Source organism: Cylas formicarius, unplaced genomic scaffold, assembly GCF_029955315.1.
Source record: "Cylas formicarius isolate icCylForm1 unplaced genomic scaffold, icCylForm1.1 PGA_scaffold_7__23_contigs__length_41026272, whole genome shotgun sequence".
Classification (NCBI taxonomy): Eukaryota; Metazoa; Arthropoda; class Insecta; order Coleoptera; family Brentidae; genus Cylas; species Cylas formicarius.
In genome coordinates, this window is record NW_026844352.1 from 22830786 (window position 1) to 22849492 (window position 18707).

Below are 18707 nucleotides of genomic sequence, written 5' to 3' on the forward strand. Positions count from 1 at the left end.
AAACAAATGCAATAAGCCAGCTAAATTGTATCCCACTTTTGCCTACAAAAACGAATTATCAATTTATATAACAAAATATAACCACTGTTGAACATTCAACATTTTTTACTGGAAATGTATGCATTCACCACACACCGAATATTTACAAAAATTTGATAAACTTGTAACTTGACTAGTTAAGTTAAATTTGAAATTCCAAGATTCCTAATCTTATAATATTGAAATGCGTATTGTCTGCTAGAAGAATTAAATAAATATAACAGTTTCGATCGTCACATAAGAAACTCCTGTATTTTTTAACGCTAAAATAACTATTTTGGCATAGACGAAACAAACCACGAAACTATGAAAGGGTTATAAATAAAACTACGTCGAATTCTGAAACGGTACTGTTATTCATGGAATCTCAAAATGGATGACAATATTTAGTTTGAAACCGAAATTTCAGGAGGCAGTTCCGCGAATATATAACGAGTCAGTTTTAACGGATCATATTTTTCCAAAATCAGCTTTCGGCCAGTTTTATCCGGCGCTACTACCTGATTTGTGTCACATTTGGAACGAATTGTACCGTCGGGGGAAAAATAAAACTTCTGATTGGTTGACTGCTTATCTTTGTAGGTTATTATTTCCGTGCCGTCGCATCCGCCGCGAACATCTAGTGCTTTACTGAAAAGTTGAAACATCTCATTAATAAAGAATTACAAAATACTTTATAACAGTAAATGTGTTTGTATGTACATGTGTATCTTTTTTTGACTATGCATGCAATGATTCGGACTTATGTGCTATCAAGTGTAAACTAAAAGAGATCTTAGTAAGAAGCAAGGGTTTTTATATATTATTTCATTTATATCAGTTCAGCTTATAAGAATGACGGAATTTTTACTATTAAAATTTAAAAGTTGCCAATTTGAGATAAACGATACAAAATAAACTATTTTATTTTTTCCTATTGTGTGTGATTTTAATACTCTGCAGAATATTTAGGTGATGCGAGTAAAGGCACCCCAAATTCACCTGATCATTTCACATTAGAGGCGTGTTGCATCAATTGGGTTATGATAAGTTGATAAACGTACTCTACAACTTCCAAAATACATACTCAATTAACGATGTGACTTCATCTACAACGTGGTGACTTCCGATTTCGGAAGTCGCAACGTTTCCTATGTAAAACTTTGCCAGTATGACCTTGAGGGCCTTAGCAACGTTCCTGCAAAATTTTCTAATGAAGTCCCAAGGTCGACCATTTATCCGTACATTATCAATTTTAGTTCAGGCGTAGATCGTTGGCGCTCGCATCGCAATTCGCAATGTAATCTTGGTATGTCTGTCGCATGTATTGACTTCCCTTTGAATCTTCGCGGTAAACCATACGTTAGGACTTCACAGTATGTTTCGTTGTATGGCTTACTACGAGGTAGTAAAATGGCAACGTAGCATTTTTTGCGTATTTCAAGGCCGTTATTTTAGGCGCACAATATACTGAAAAGGATTCGTTTCGACCGTATTTGCGGCGTATTTGCGGGTAACGAACGAAATTTTGTGACTTCCCTTAAAAATGAATGGAGTACTAAATTAATGCCTTCTCTGGTTTTGCATAAGAACAAGAAAATGTTGAAAAAGATATGATGAAGATATGATAAACACATTTTGAATATTGGCAGTTTAATTATTTTTCTGTCTTTAATAATAATAAAGGACTTTTATTATAGAAAATAAACAAATATAATTTTGAAAAATTTTCTTCCGCTTGTTCGCCTTGACTAGTTAATTTATACACAAAAGCTGCTTAGGAACATTAACTTCAATAAAATAAATGAATTAAATTAAAGAAACCTGAAATATCGTAGATTTCGCGAGATCAATTAAATAGGTAAATGCTGATAAAGGTTATTTTCAGACATTGTTTATTTGTATTAGTTCATTTTCAGTTCTTAATTTATACTAGAGTTTAAATATATTACTGCTCTATTTTTTTTAAATTAAATATTTTTTTAAAAAATAAATTCATTTTTTGATTGTAGCATTTTAGCGGGAAATTTATGCACTATTTTTGAATAGTTCACAATAGTGTTATAATATAGCCCGAAAACGACTAACTAAAATGCTAAAATGCAGTCAAATACTTTGTAATATGGTTTTTTATAATTATGAAAAATAAGGTCGCAGACTGTAAATATCGTGTAAGATTTTGGGATACCTTATGTTAGTCTTAGTCAATAGTTCTGCAATCGCTGAGCTCTGTAAAAGTTAATTTGACTTAAACACTGCGTCACAGCATTTTACTTGTCAGGACGACTGAAATTTCATGACTGAATTTGTTGCTTTATGAATTTCTTCAGGATTTTGGACAGAGTGGGCAAAATGTTTAGTGGAGTTGATTAAAAGAATCTGGTTTGTTTACTTTATTTAATAAACTCTGGAACTTAATATAAAGATAAGATAAGGACAATTTAAAATAATTTAAGTGAAAAACACGAAACCTAAGAACCATTTAATATTTTTATTGGAATTTTATTTATTATTCATAAATTATAGTTATCTTAATAAACAGAAAGCAATAAGTATTCGAATACAATATATCCTGAATACTTCTTATACACCGAACGTCAGTTTTCTTACTGAATGGCAACTATTCACTAACTCTATAAGATTGATGGGAGTAAACGCTTCCCGAGTGACTTCCTCTAATTGTGATTTGGTTTAGAAAATTCTTTAATATAAGATCTGTAAATATCCCCCATAAAAAAACTAGAGGAGTTAGCATCACACAATTTCGCAGGCCACTAGTTCCAATCCAACATTATCCAAACACTTCATTTAATACTCTTTTCAAGAAGTAATGCTTGGATTTTGCAACACTTGTGCAATCATATTCAATTTACGGATTTTCTCTTCCTCCTTTAAGTCGTTTTGATTTTGCCTTGCCTCCTTTTCTGGTTGTTGCTGCCCCGGATATTTATCGAAATAAAGTTTATTAACTGCCTCTGCGTTCAGTTTTTCCATTAAAATTATGTGATACAAAATTCAATAAAGCATAAAATTTATGCCCTTAACTGACAGCGACACAATACACTAATACATAAAAAGAATGCCCTTTACTTCAGGACTATGATTGCCATATAAAATAAGGAAGTTGAATTCATTAATGACATAACGAAGAACTGTAAAAAAAACTGAGTACGCTAGTGCATTTACTTTAAAATGCCATAATAATGTTTTTATCTGGATCCAAAGTTTTCATAAATAAAAATTTTATGGGCAATTTTCTAAAGGGCCGAAAATTTAAAAACGCTCTATATCTAGGTAGTGAAGATGTCGCCTTGCGGATTTAACAATTAAATGTTTCTCAAGAATGGAACCCTTGACATGCAAGTTGGGTTGTGAAAAGTCAAGATGTAAAAATGTCCCGACTTCGTTTATATTTTTGTAGTAGTAGAAATGCCTTTTGCATTAGTAGATTTATTAAGTTCGCAGAATTCTATTAAACTGGATTTTCGTTTGCACTTTCTTGCTAAAACGTAATAATCACTTTTTATCATTTCTTGTACACTAAGAATGCATCAATTGGTCGTATAAAAATCGTGCGGTGCAGGGGGTGGTAGGGGTGAATTTTCTAAAAATTGTCAAGAAATTATTATTATTTTGTTGTCTACACCATTCTGCTCTTAAATTGACAAAACCGCTTTTCAATATTTTTATTAGAAATACTTTATTTTTCATTTTAAAAACACCGCATAATGCTTTTATATGGGAGTCTCTAATGAATAAAAGCTTGCTCTGAAAACTGATTTTTATGTTATCGTTTACCTCGCTGTAACTTGAAAATTATTTGGCTTATCAAAAAAGTGTTTCCTATAATAGACATTTTTTTGAAAACCCCAATCTGATGGACAGTTTTTTTTTCATTAGCAAAATGTGAAACCATGTCGTGAATATCACGGCCGCCAGCGAAGCAGCGAGGAAGGGTCAGATTTGCGAGGACGGTCAGGCAATAAACGACTTTGCGGTTCCGACGTGCGCTTGTACACCCTCTTTCGCAACGAGGATGAATTTATTTATTTTTTATGTCTGCGTTTTAAGTGTCAAAATAGTTTTCTTTGAGGGAGTGAAGTTGTTTATAATATGACTAAAATATATTTATTTTTGTGTGAGAATGATTAATAATAACGCATTAGTTATAATTTTCATCCAAATGGATATTAAAATCAGTACATGTTCTAATTGCTAAAAGCTGCTAACACTAAAGGAAAAGTTTTGAACTTCCAATTATGTGTAACTTGTCAATAAGGCGGAAAGCTCGTAACGTCAAAACAAATATCCAAACAAAAATTAATTGAATTTGCAAAAATCCGCATCCGCATTCTGTTAAGGCAAGGATCCTAATGCTCTACATATTTTTTTGAATTTTAATGACATAAGGAAACAAGTTTACAATGACATAAAAACTGTTACAAAACCTATACGAGTTTTAAAATGCGTATTTTGCCAGAAACGTTTAAAAAATCAAAAGCTCTGACAAGTCATGACTAATATGGAAAAACAAAATTAAAACTCGAAGAACTACGAAATTAAATGCTTCATGCTATTTGACAGAATCACGTAAAACAATAAATAAACTCGCACATTGGGATTTTTGTTTAAAACAGTTAAAGGCAAGTTTGTGGATTGAATTACTGAATTCTCCAAGAAGAAATTTATACCTAGAAGAACTTAGAAATTTTTTGAAACGGTTTTCTAAGGAGGCAGTCATTGAAGCAGTAGTGCATCACACTAAGACGGAAACGTCCAACTATTTATCCTTTGCTTCGTTAGCAATGACGAAGATTTGCCAAAATATTAAAACGGAAATAAATGGCATAATTTAAATTTAAAAATTTGAAAATTAAGGATTACAAAACGCATATTCCAAATAATTTATATTTCTTAACAAGTCTTCTTGGCTCGAGCGAAACATGTAATGCCAGGAAAGAAACGGAAATACTTAATATTTGTCAAGATGATGAGTTTAAATGAAAAAAGAATATACCCCTAAACTTATTGGTTTGGGACTCTTAACCTATTAGGAGACCAAGTCATAAAAAATGGTTGAAACCAGCCACGCTTGTTGTCACACAGTATCTTACACGCATATTTCAATAAATGAAACTCTACCTGGAAACTTTAAACTTTTGCCATATAATGTAAAATTCAATCAAAAATTTCACATGTACTGATAACCGAAGTAATATTACAAGAGTATACCTCAGTTCTAAACACTTGTCAATATAAAAAAAGGTATAGAGACATTCAATTTTCTGTGAAATAAGGTTTTTTAATTTAGGCAAAACATTTCAGGCGTAACGAACCATTATGTTCCTGTAAAAGAAAATTTATGAAATGTATTGGTTCCTGTAAATGTGTAAAATCAATATGTAGCAATAAGCGAGACAAAAATGATCCCTGACCAACACGAAGGGTTTTTTTTAGACTAACTCTTTACTTCTACTTAATTTTAGTTGTTATTATGGATATAATTTTAATTTTTATTCTAGCTTCTATGTACACTTATGTACTATTGGTTTAATATGCAATGTTGCAATGTCAAAAAATAACAAAAAATTCGACTATGGGGGCAAATACGTATCACATGCGCTACGAAAGAGGGTATACAAACAAAAACGATCTTAGGCGGCCGCCGCCACCGCAAGTCTTTTATTACCTGACCGTCTTTGCAAATTTGACCCTTTCTCTCTGCTTCGCTGGCGACCGTGATGTTCACGACAGGGCTTCATATTTTGCTAATTAAAAATAAACGATTGATCCGATTATAGTTTTTGAAAAAGTAGCTGATTCGTTGATCTTCAATGCATATGATTTATAAAAAGCATTTTTTTGATAAACCAAATAGTTTTCAAGTTACAGCGAGGTAAGCGATAACATAAAAATGAGTTTTCAGGGCAAGCGTGTATTCGTTAAAGATATAAAAGCATTATGCGGTGTGTTTTTAAAATGAAAAAAAAAAAAGATTTCTAATAAAAATATTGAAAAGCGGTTTTGTCAGTTTAATGGCTGTATGTTGTAGATAACAACAACATAATAATATTTTTTTGTCATTTTTATTATAAAATTCACTCCCACCATCCCCTGCACCATACGATTTTTGTACGACCAGTTGGATTTGCATTCTTATGGACAGTGTAAAATTGCTACACATTTATGTTTTTAAAATAGGAAAATAATCACTCAGACCAGCCTGTAGAACTCCAGAGTTTTTGATTAAAGTTACATCAAAAACACAAATGTAATGCCAAGTTTTTGTAGTTCTCGTAATTTTTGTAAGGTTCAGAGGGTTCAAATGAATTTTTTAGGGGTGGAACTATTATAAAATAATTTTTTAAAAATGTATCTGGATTGTTAGGCCTTTAAAATTTCTTAAACAGCAAATACCCCTTACCCTACGAATTCATTATAAGAGGCAAAAATACATATAAACACAATTTCAGTTTGAAATGTTTGTTTGCGTTTTGTTTACGTTGACGCAATCAAGTGAATATCAATATTTTTGATCGCATTATTTAAAAGGAAGTTTGATTTAACATTCTAAAATTTGTTAAATTTCTTTCTAAAATTTTCCAAAAAAAGTATTTTGAAGTTACTCAAACTTTTTATTTAGCTTACTAGCGGCTGCTGCTTAATATAAGTAAGTTCTTTTTAATTATGAAAAAATTAAATATATCCGAAACAATACCATATGTTATAAAAGATTTGTTACTGTTATGTAGTTTTTTCATGAAGCAAAAGTTTACATCTTTTTAAAAAATATGCAGATCATCAAAAAGTGAGCCCCTTGCAAGTGACGATGCGGCTACAAGAAAATTAAGTTTAAACGCACCCGAAGCCATTCATGACATGCAACGGATTTAATTTTTTATGAACTTGTTTCATATATTCAGCGAAATTTATATATACGAGAAGCTCTTTGGTCACCGTGACTTCCCGAACATATAATCTAACTATAAGGCACACCTTGTCACTTAATTATTTTTCTGTCTTTAATAATAATAAATTACTTTAATTATAGAAAATAAACAAATTTAATTTTCCAAATTTTCTTCCGCTTGTTCGCCTTGACAAGTTTATTTATACACGAAAGGTGCTTAGGCACATTAACGTCAAGGAAATAAATGAATTAAAAGGAAAACATAAAATAAAGGGTAAGAAGCCTGAAATATCATAGAATTCGCGAGATCAGTTAAATAGGTAAATGCTGATAAAGGTTATTTTCAGGCATTGTTTATTTGTATTGGTTCATTTTCAGTTCTTAATTTATACTAGAGTTTAATTAAATATATTACTGCTCTTTTATTAAAGAATGAAATAATTTTGTTTAAAGGTAAATTAATTTTTCATTGTAGTATTTTAGCCGGAAATTTATGAACTATGTTTACAATTATATAAGAGGAGGATCTTTCGAATAGTTCAAAATAGTGATATGATATAGCCCGAAAACGACGGTTTGACGTATATACATCTATGCTAAAATGCAGTCTTTGCTGCAAATACTTTGGAATATGGTTTTTTATAATTATGAAAAATAAGGTCGCAGAGTGCAAATATCGTGTAAGATGTTCGGATACCTTATATTAGTCTTGGGCAATAGTTCTGTAATCGCTGAACTCTCACTCACAGCAATTTACTTGTCACAGGACGACTGAAAACCCACAAGATATTTTTCTACATGTGACTGAATTTGATGCTTTATGAAGTTTTTCAAGATTGTGGACAGAGTTTGCAAAATGTTTAGTGGAGTTGATTAAAAGAGTTGTTTGCTTTATTTAATAAACCCTGGAACTTAACATAAAGGAGCAAGCCATTGAAGCAGTAGTGCATCACACTAAAACGGAAACGTCCAACAATTTATCCTTTGGTCCGCCAGGAATGACGAAGATTTGCCAAAATATTAAAATGGAAATAATTGGCATACAGAATGCAGAATTTAAAAATTAAGGATTACAAAAAGCAAATAATTTATAGTTTTTAACTAGTCTTCTTGTCTCCAGCGAAATATGTAATGCCAGCAAAGAAACGGAAATACTTAATATTTGTCAAGCGATCATCTTTGCGAGTTCAAATGGAAAAAACTATTTATATATATAAAAAACTTGTTGAAACCATGCACGTTTGTGGTCACTCAATATCTTACACGGATAAGCGTCGCTCAAGAAGAAATTCAAATTTATTTAGAAAGCGATTACATTACTGTCTCTAGACAATTGACGATCCCTAATGAGTTCCGTTTAGATAAAAAAATTCAAATTCAATGAAAAACATGTACTGATAACCGAAGCAATATTACAAGAGGATACCTCAGTTCTAAACACCTGTCGATGTAAAAAAAGGCAGAGACATTCAATTTTCTGTTAAATAAGATTTTTTAATTTAGGCAAAACATTTCAGGCGTACCGAACCATTATGTTCCTGTAAAAGAAAATTTATGAAATGTATTGGTTCCTGTAAATGTGTGAAATCAATATGTAGCAATAAGCGAGACAAAAATGATCCCTGACTAACACTAAATATCTCTAATTTATCGGACACTGAAACAAACTCAGACTGAATGAAGAGTAAAAAACGTAATGACAATTTTCTTTATAAATCAAAAACCTATTATTTTTGCCGAAGATATACGTTAATATTGGATTGGAATGGGAAGAAGGATTTTTTTTAAGATTAACTTTTTACTTCTACTTAATTTTAGGTGTTATCATAGATATAATTTTAGTTTTTATTCTAGCTTCTATGTACACTTATGTATTATTAGTTTAATATGAAGTGTTGCCAATAAAATATAATACAAATAATTACTAATGTCAAATATAATAAAACGGTACCATCCCTTTGTAACAAGTAATTAATCAAAAAATTCAACTATGAGAAAAATACGTGTATCATATTCGCTACGAAAGAGGGTCTACAAGCAAAAACGATCCTAAGCGCTCTCCGGAACCGCTAAGTCGTTTATTGCCTGACCGTCCTCGCACATCTGACCCTTTCTAGCTGCTTCGCTGGTGGCCTTGATATTGACGACATAGCTTTGCATTCTGATAATAAAAAAAAACGGTCCATCCGATTGGGGTTTTTGAAAAAGTAACAGATTCCAAATAGTTTTCATGTTACACCGAGGTAAACGACAAAATTAAAATGAGTTTTCAGGGCAAGCGTTTATTCGTGTGTGTAACTAATACCTCGACCAATAAAAATGAGTGTTTTTAATTATACTGATTCTTTTTATTTAGTTTTAGAAAATAAAAATTGAAATAAACCAAAATAATACTCTAAAAATATTAAAAAAGGTTTGTGACTATTTGATTTCAAAAATTCATTGCAAACTCATTCAGAATTATTACTGTTCTGTCGTATTCTCACAAAATCTTAGCAAAAGTTGACATCTTTTTAAAAAATATGTAGCTCCTCCAAAACTAAATCCGCGGCACGTCACAAAGCGACCGCCAGCAAATTAAATTTAAACGCACTCGGAGCCATTCGTGACGTGCAAACGTGCAACGGATTTAGTTTTGGGTGAACCATGTTTGCAATATCGAGCGAATTCTATATACAGCCGAAACTCTTTACTCATTTTGACTTCCTTAATATACAGTCTAATAGTAAAACATACCTTGTCACTTCTTGTATATATGAGAAACTTCATCGCGGCATCATCGCGGAGTCGTATATGGCAGAAGTGAGAAAGAGTGTCTGATGTCCAATAATTTTGAAAAAAAAAATCATTACCCCTCTTATGCGAAACCATATATTTAAGCCCCCCTCATCATATATGCATAGAAAGTTTTATAATATACGTCTCGAAAATAGTGGATGTTAGGCCGCCCGCTTCACGTAGCGGAAGTCCCAACTTAACAAGTATCAATATATATATGTATATGTATATATATATATATAGTGTTCGAAGTGTTTTCGGAGCGCGAGCATTGAAGATGCCAAGTGAGATTTTGGCGAAACGTCTGCAGGATTCCAGTCGGATGCAAGATTTGCAGGATTCCAGTCGGATGCAGGATTCCAGTCGGAGTTCAACGAGCGAACGGATGATATCCCGGAATATAGTGTCATCACATTTTTCCATCCGTGAATCAATACGTGAGAATATATATATATATATATATATATATATATATATATATATATATATATATATATATATATATATATATATATATATATATATATATATATATATGTATATATAATTTTTTTTGTTGGATGGGTTTCTGAAAAGTTCACTAAATCACTGTTTGATTTATTGCTTCAACTTAAAGTCATGGCCAACTGGGACTGTTTAACCAAAAAAGTGAAGAGAGAATTACTATTAGGGATTTTTTTAAAAATAAATTGGCAACGAGTTCTTATTCGGGAGTACTTAGAACTCAACTATTTCAATTAATTTATGGGTCAATTTTGATAATTCTTTTTTGCTGGATAGATCTTACTAAAGAGAAATAAAACGGTTTTTTGGTATAGCATCGACTAGAGTCATGGCTAACTCACACAGTTTTTTGAAGCGGAAAATCGAGAAACACTTTTAGAGATTTTTTCAAATTGAAAATGGCAACAGATTCGTGTTCGGACTATCTATAGGTAACTAGACCTTGACGAAAGTTTTTAATGTTTTGAAACAATAAATATTGTAAACTTGTAAACAAAGATTAGTTTGTATTTCAAAGCGAATGACAAAAAGACATGTTAAGTGACACTTACTTTTTAGTATCATCTTAAAACAACAACATTAGTATATCTCAGTATTCGAAAGATGTAAACAAAATTAAGATCTAAATTAGCGATTGAATTTTACTGTAAAATATTAGCTTCTCCGTAGCAAACTTGGTTTTAAAAAATATTTATATTTTTCTGTCATTTTCATTATTAGATGAGAATTAAAAATCCCTTTTGATTAAAAAAATACAACGTTGTAAAGTCTGTTTAGTTCATATCTAATCGTCCCTAATCATATTTAATTTTAAGAAAATCGTTGGTGTGTTTCAGGGAAATCTATCCAACAAAAATGAATTATAAAAATTGAATTTCATGGAAATTAGTATAGTTAGGTTTTATGTAGTGCTGAATAAGAATTCGTTGACACTTTATTCTTAAAGAAGTTCCCTTTCGATATTCGACCTTCAAAATTGGTCCCACTTGACAATGACTTTAGGTTGATGTAAGAAGAAACATCAGAACATCAGGTTTTAGTTCGTTCTTGAGAGATCTATCCAACAACAAAAATTATCGAAATCAAACAGTAATCAAAGATTTTACAAAGGTGTACAGCCTTAAGCAAGGCGAAAACAATATTTCAAACACAATGTATTGTATAAAAATTGGTATAGTTGGGTTTTAAGTACTCCTGAATAAGAATTCGTTGCATATTTATCTTTTTAAAAATTTCTAATTGTGGTTCTCCCTTTTGTTTGGCCATGACTTTAAGTTGAAGCAATAAGCAAAACAAAGTTTCTTGTGTATTTCTCGGAGACTCTCCAGTTATCCAACAAAAAAAACTCAAAATCGAACCAAAAACAAAGATTGTACCAGGGTGTACAGTTCTTAAGTGGGTTACATCATATATAAGCCGGCAAAAGAATGACATCTTAGAATGTTTTAAAACAAAACTTTTTGAAGCAGATCTCAACATTGCTGTTAGTTCACATTACACGAATTTTTACTCAAGCTTTGCACCCTGATCTACCAGTCACCTATTTAAATTGCTAATTGTCAATGTCCAGTTTAAAAATTATACGTTAGATCAGATTTACTTCGTATGTAGCACTAATCAGTTTGAAACAATTTCCAAACTTTACTTGCCCGATGTACCGCCTTAAAACATTTGAATTTACGTGGGACAAAGCGTCTTGCTTATTTTAATATAAGTGTATTATAGATCTGCCTTTTTAAGGAACGATTAAACATAAAACTATATTTTGTAATAACTATCATATTTTATCTGTGCATTTCCAATCACATGTTGATAGATTTTTCGATATTTGTTTACTATTTTGTTTTTTCGGTTTACAGTAATGTCTGATGCTGATTTCTTGTTGTAGAAATGAAATTTCTTGCTAGCAATAACAAATTAGATTGAATAGTAAAAACAATATTCATTTTCAGTCAATTTTCATAAATGTAGGAAACACCGTTTGTATTGTAATTGTAAAAAGCAAGAAATGCAATATTTTGGATAATATTTGTTATTTTTTCTTTCCTCAATTTAAGAAACGTGTTTAAAAAATCGTGTGCTCTCTAGGAATACAGGTGTATACATTGAATTCCGAAATATCCATTACCGGCTAGTAGAAAGAATGCCTCTGAATATCAACTAATTAATTGTAGAATTTTTTTATTTAAATTGCTAATAAACTTTTATAAATGTGAGCTTTTAGGGCGAAATTTCCAAAAAACTCCATTTTTATTGAGCGGAGTTTCAATTTGTAACACTTGCTGCTAATACTTCTAATAGCTTCAAAAATGAAACGCTGGCTGACCAATCTTTGTATAATTTCTTTTTCTTAGAAATACATTAGTTTTTCGATAGAGTTTTCTATAATTGGCTAGTTCAGTTCAGGTTTCTTAAATTAATTAAGTGTACCGTTCAATTTATCTTGATAACATTGTAATTCGCTCTAACTTTTTTGTTTTTAGAGCAATCAAGGTAAATAAAAAAACAAAATGCAGGGTTAGTAGGAAAGTTTTTTTTCCAAGTGACGTATGAAACAAAACATTATCAATTTTCTAAAATGTAAGCCTGCATCATATTTTTTAAATGGTGCACCTTGTATATTATATATTTGTTTAATATAATATCGTATTCCCATTACAATGATTGCTAGTTTTTGACAAATCAAATTTTTATAAAATTTAAAATAATTATTATAATTAAATTAAACAAATATGTTTATGTTTGACATATTAGCAAACAATGTTGATGGTTGAATTATTGTCCAAGTCTTTATTTTTAAAATGGTTTTTAGCATCCGTGAAAGGAGTGATATGCTTCAACTATACTGTCTGAATATTAAAAGTGCAACCGCAGCTCGTCGTCAGTATATTAGACTTTATCCAGAGCGCTGAGCTACTTCAAAACAAATATTTCCAAGGCTGGCAAATACATTTGCAGAAAGCGGTAACGTATTAAATGCTAAGAAGGTATACTGAAATCATAATGTTTTAAATGAAGAAAACAATGCAAACATTTTAGGATTCGATGAAGCACATCCAGTTTCCTCTATTACTAGAATATATGAAGTATTTGTCGGGGATCAATCCAGCAGCAGTATTTATAATAGTTAAAGAATTTTTTACTTTACCTTGTCTTGTCATTTTTAGTGTTTTTGTTCTACTTTAATTTGTAAATAATTATTGTTGTTACTGTCAGTCATGGTACTCTTTGAAATTATATAAAAATTTCCTATTTTTGCCGATTTCTCAAAAACGAGTGGACAAAAATATAAAGTGTGTTACATCATTGTAATCTTAATAAGATATTATATTAAACACATATATAATATACATGGTGTTCCATTTAAAAAAATATGATGTAGGCTTACATGAACGAAAATTGATAGTGTTTTGTTTTATACGTCACTTGGGAAAAAACTTGACTACTAACCCTACATTTTGTTTTTTTGTTTACCTTGATATATCTAAAAACACAAAAATTACAGCCAATTAAAATGTTATCGGTACATTCAAAATTCTGAGTGATAAATATCAATCTATCTAAATTTTACATCAAGTCGTGTTCTTAGCGGGCAGAAATTTTACCCAGTATCGTAGCTGATGATTCTCCCATCCGTTTCTCCTACTTTATAGTGGAAGCCCCATTTGGCTAATTTTTCAGTCACTATATCCGCATTTTCGCCAATGAATAATTTGGATTGGACATGCTGTATATGGAAAGGGGAAACTGGCGTTTCGTTTTGGGCTGGAAAACATTAAGTTGTACTTAAACATTTTCTGATTATTGTAAATAAAAAATTTTGTAACACCCGCCTTATAAATAAAACTGCATTTTACACTAGAAAAGTTTCGTTACAAGTACTTAGGATAATTGGCGTCGACATTGGTTTTGCAATATTTTTAACATTATATTCTTACCATTTGTTAAACCCAGAATAAGCGGTAACCACCACAATACCGAAATAAAGCTCATGTCGTAGATTTAACTTTTTTGAACGTTGCCCTTATTATATAGAGCGTCAAAAACTCGTAATCGCTACCGACATCTTCATTTTAAACGTACAGGGTGTCTCAAATATTTTCTGTCCAACTCCTTAACGGAATATTTTGGTTAGTTGGAATTGCTTTATTAAATCTGCTTGACACTTGAATTTAGTTATTAGTCATTTTTATCATTGATTTAGGTATAGGTAAAATTCATTAAAATATTTTCCATATAAATACTTTTATATCACTATGGCAAATTTGACCAGAGTTTTTGCCCACATAGTGTCAAACACCTTGAAAATATTGTTCGATGTTTTTCACTTTATTTTCGAGTGATAGGTCTTAATGACCATACTAACGAAACTAACCACCAAGTACAAAGAACAATTACGAAAAGTCAAAAATAAATATCCGAAAACCCGTAAATTGACTTATAATTTTAAATTTAAATGATATTGATTCCTTTTCCAACAATTATTTCGTTACTTCTGGTCTTGTAACAGGAGTAAAAAAATCTGTTACTGTTACTACAGACAGACAGGCAGTTAAATGTTATACCTAATGAGACATTTTCTTAATCTTTTTGTTCTCGCAAATCTTGACTATACAGGGTGCTCGAAAAATACATACATACATTTCTTATTAAAAATTATCAAAAAAAAGTTTTTTATAAATATGGGTCCGGAAATGCAGGGTTTAGAAGTTACATTGTTATTATATTGAAAAATATATATATATATATTAGTAGCTTGAGAACTCGTGAGCGAATATTATTGTAAAAAAAATGTAAGCCACTGCTAAATTTGTGGCAGTATATTATATGCTTGATATCAAACTAAAATGTTTGGGCACAACATATTGCTTTTAATTTATACTGTGGTTGTTTTTTATACTATACTTTTATTATAGTCATAACTTTAGCATGCTAAAACAAAAAAGGTGCCCATAGGGCTAAGTCACCATAACCAAATATTCAATCACCCGTTTTTGCCATACATTTAAATTTTGTTGGTTATTTAAGAAAATTTCTTAATGTTTTAAAATAATTATTATGGTGTGAATATTTAATATTTTTTGAGCATCGTGATCCATTTGAAATTTTATAATTATGTTAACTCCACGAACTTATCCGGTATCCTCTGGTCTGACTTTTTTTTTTTCATTTTCATTTCAATCAGATTCAAGTAAATACCTTCCTGAAAATTAAAATTTAAAAATTAAAAATATGGAAAAGCAACATTAATATACTGATAAGAATTTTATCGAACATTCGATTTTTCTGGTTTTTGCTAGTTGGCAATATATAAAGGCCGCTTTGTATTATGGACGAATTATTTGCGATACTGAGTTCAGCCATAGTGTTATGGGCTGGTCTCCTCTTTATCTACCATAATATTTGAAAAGGATAATTTTGTAGAGATAAGGCTGTTTTTGTGACTCACTACTCTATTTCATATTCATGGACACAGAAGTCCATTGCCATTTTTTTATTTCAGTATTTTAACATATGTACGCAATTGGTATCAAAATAAGTAAGTGGAGTGGGCAGAATAAATAAAATTACATCGAGCTTTGAGACATTCCATTTCAAAGTACATCAACCAATTGTGACAAGTTCTCATTCATCCGGTCTGTCAACTCCAGGCCTGAACCTCTTGAACACATAACGAGCCAGTTTGGACCTTTCAAAAGTTTCCAAGATGAGCCCCCGCTTATCTTTGTCCGGAGCTATGACCTTATTTGTGTCACATTTGGACCGAATGGTACCGTCTTCATAAAAATAGAACTTCTGGTTTTCTGCTTGGTTGTCTCTGTAGGTTCCTATTTTGGTACCCCAACAACCCCCGCTAATATCTAGGACTTTTCTGAAAAAAATTGTGCGTCTTATTACGAGGCCATTATGTATAGGGTCTTTCAAATTCCACTCTCACAATAGAGGTTTCCGAAATTAGAGGATTCCGTATAGGTTATTCCCATAATAATTTATTAAAAATGGAATTTTATAGCACGGTAACACCAAATCTCGCTATATTCTAAAGATTTGTCAATGATACGTGACTTTGACAATGTATAATGATATAAAGAAGATCAAAAAACCCGAAGAAATTTATCTATACAAATACATTTTTTCAATTAAATTCAATAATTTGATCGGCTGATGGTTCAGCGATATATAAAAAATAGGTTAGACATATGTAAAAAAATGTGTATTGCGTAGAAAAAATAACGAAAGTACTAAGAATATTATGACAAAGTAAATATTGCAAATATTAACAACAGTAAGCATTGTTTTCTTGCCCATTTTCAATAATCTATACTCAGAGGATGTTTTTTTTAAAGCTTGAAGAATGTAACTGACAGTGAGCGGAGTATCAATATCAAATGTTCGATATGCAGATGATACTGTCCTCGTTGCTAATGATATTGAAGAACTCCAACGGATGTGTACCCGTTTAAATGACAGCAGCAACCAATACGATATCAACGACACAAAAAAACAATGATACGCGTTACAATGTAGAAAGAGTAAGACAATTCGGCAGCAGATATTAAATGCAGAAATGACGTGGTACGTGCGGCGTAGAAATCGTTACCTAAATATATCCTTTCAAATCCTATATGCGAGATAATTGGTACTTCTGAAAGCAGTGGGAGTCGTGGATCGTAAGAAGTGCCTTGGACAGAAAAAGAAGAAATATAAAGAGTTCATACAGATCGGGGAAAGAAGAAAAACGGCTTACCTTGGTTGCGAATTGGGAAAAAAATGATGTAATGGGCAAGAAATCTTAGACAGTCGACCGGATTAAGAACTATAAAAGAGCTTGTCAGCGCAGTTACTGACAGGGATCAAATTCCAAAATATAGTCACCAAAATTCCTTGAGTGGATAAGCAGTTTGATTGTTTTATTAAATCGTATTAAACATCTTTATATATCTCACTTTTTTTCTGAAAAAGTTTTTCAAAGTAATAAGTTAATAAGGATCAAGGTCACCCTGTGTCATAACTGGCGAGTCTCCCAAAGGTTTGACCTTCCAAATGACGAAAACCCCACATGTTACGGCTTTTTCCTAGCTTTGCGTCTTGGCCAATGAATAACTTGGTCTCAGCATGCTGAATATAGTAAAGTACGATTGGCGCCTGTCTCTGACCTGAAACACATTAATTTAATAAAATTTAATTGCGAAGTATTCATTCACCAAACAATTTTACCGTTAATAAAGCCGAAAATAGCCGAGGAACACAGGACTAGTGCCAGTAGAAATTTCATATTGCAAGAATAGCAATTTCATTAAACGCACTCCTATTATATCAACCTTTGAGAAATCCTAATAACTACCTTTAGCTTAACTATTAGAGACTTACAGGGTGCCCCAAATTTTTACCGAAAATTTTGATAGCGGGAAACAATGGGCTAGTCATCGGCAATCATAATATAATAAATTTATTTTATTTCCCTTTTAAAAGGCTTCTGATTCTAGTAATTATTAATGGAATGATTCGGTCTGACTTTTGCAAAATGTGCAAAACTCATTGTATTAATTCTTAATTATTTAAATATTTGTTTTTGATATTCCTCATATTTAGCACACACAATATTAAAGTACCTTGAAAATGAGTAGTAAATATATCTTATCACGTTCTCTAAAGGTGCTAATTACAAAACATACTAAACACATACAAACTCAAAAATAAATGTTTGCTAATAACAGTATAATCTTCATTACAACTATAGGAAATTCCCTACTCTAGGTACTTTAGTCACTAATTTGTTTGCGATCGAATATTGTTTGTAGATTTAACGTTAACGTTAAGCTACCAAACTCATAATAATGTAACTGCAACCTGCGATGGAAGACAGGAGGTATTAACTAAACTAAAATAAGCATATCCTTGCCCAGACGGAAGGGGTAAACTTCAAGTATACTACTTCATACACCTACTTTTTCCCTGTTGTAGAGCTGTAAAATGGAGGGCGTCTGGTAGTTGGCATTAAATGTACCAGCATTGATATGTATCTTAGAATATTCATAATTATTCTTAAAAATGGTGAGTTCAGTCGCTACCAAGATTTTTAACACGCACATTTTTAACAAGTTTGGAATTGTATACAAAATCTAAGCTGTATGTGAAAGGGACCTTTTCATTTGGAAATTTTAATGGTTTTCCCAATTATTCCACCATATGAAAAATAGAAAGTATTGTATATGGGACACGGGAATGCAGCTAAGTTGTAGAACCCTTGGGCTTTAACCAGGTTTAGTTCAATAGAAAAACTGCTTTTGAGATTCTTGAATTCACAGTTTCTAAGGCAGGCAGATTGTCAAACAGCAATTTTTCTAATTGTATCCTGGAAAAAGTAAAACTGCAACTGTCTTTCTATCTTAACATTTTCACAATGGTCAGCAATCCATTTGAAACTTGATAATAGCGTTTACATGCATAATCTGTGCAGCAATTTGAATCACGAGTTTATTTGACTTGAGCGGAG

General features: G+C 31.4%; 1 protein-coding gene and 1 long non-coding RNA gene across 2 annotated transcripts; both read right to left on the bottom strand.

Annotated features, from left to right (window-relative positions):
* Positions 1-395: 395 nt before the first annotated feature.
* LOC132705695 (uncharacterized) lies at positions 396-14199 on the bottom strand. Its single transcript, XR_009619490.1, has 3 exons — positions 14149-14199; positions 13816-13975; positions 396-669 (listed from the first exon to the last, which is right to left on the bottom strand). It is a non-coding gene; the product is annotated as an uncharacterized LOC132705695 (long non-coding RNA).
* A 1585-nt stretch (positions 14200-15784) lies between these two features.
* On the bottom strand, positions 15785-17583 carry LOC132704922 (uncharacterized). The gene is made up of 3 exons (XM_060675255.1): positions 17429-17583; positions 17211-17367; positions 15785-16082 (listed from the first exon to the last, which is right to left on the bottom strand). The coding sequence occupies exons 1-3, from the start codon at positions 17484-17486 to the stop codon at positions 15836-15838; spliced, it is 462 nt and encodes a 153-aa protein (XP_060531238.1). The 5' UTR covers positions 17487-17583; the 3' UTR covers positions 15785-15835.
* Positions 17584-18707: the final 1124 nt, after the last annotated feature.

Excerpts from the sequence above, each read along its gene's own strand:
- LOC132704922 (XM_060675255.1), bottom strand. The coding sequence starts at position 17,486 with ATGAAATTTCTACTGGCACTAGTCCTGTGTTCCTCGGCTATTTTCGGC. Across the intron at positions 17,368-17,428 it reads TATTTTCGGCTTTATTAACG|GTCAGAGACAGGCGCCAATC; the intron begins GTAAAATTGTTT and ends AATGTGTTTCAG. Across the intron at positions 16,083-17,210 it reads CTCGCCAGTTATGACACAGG|AAAAGTCCTAGATATTAGCG; the intron begins GTGACCTTGATC and ends AATTTTTTTCAG.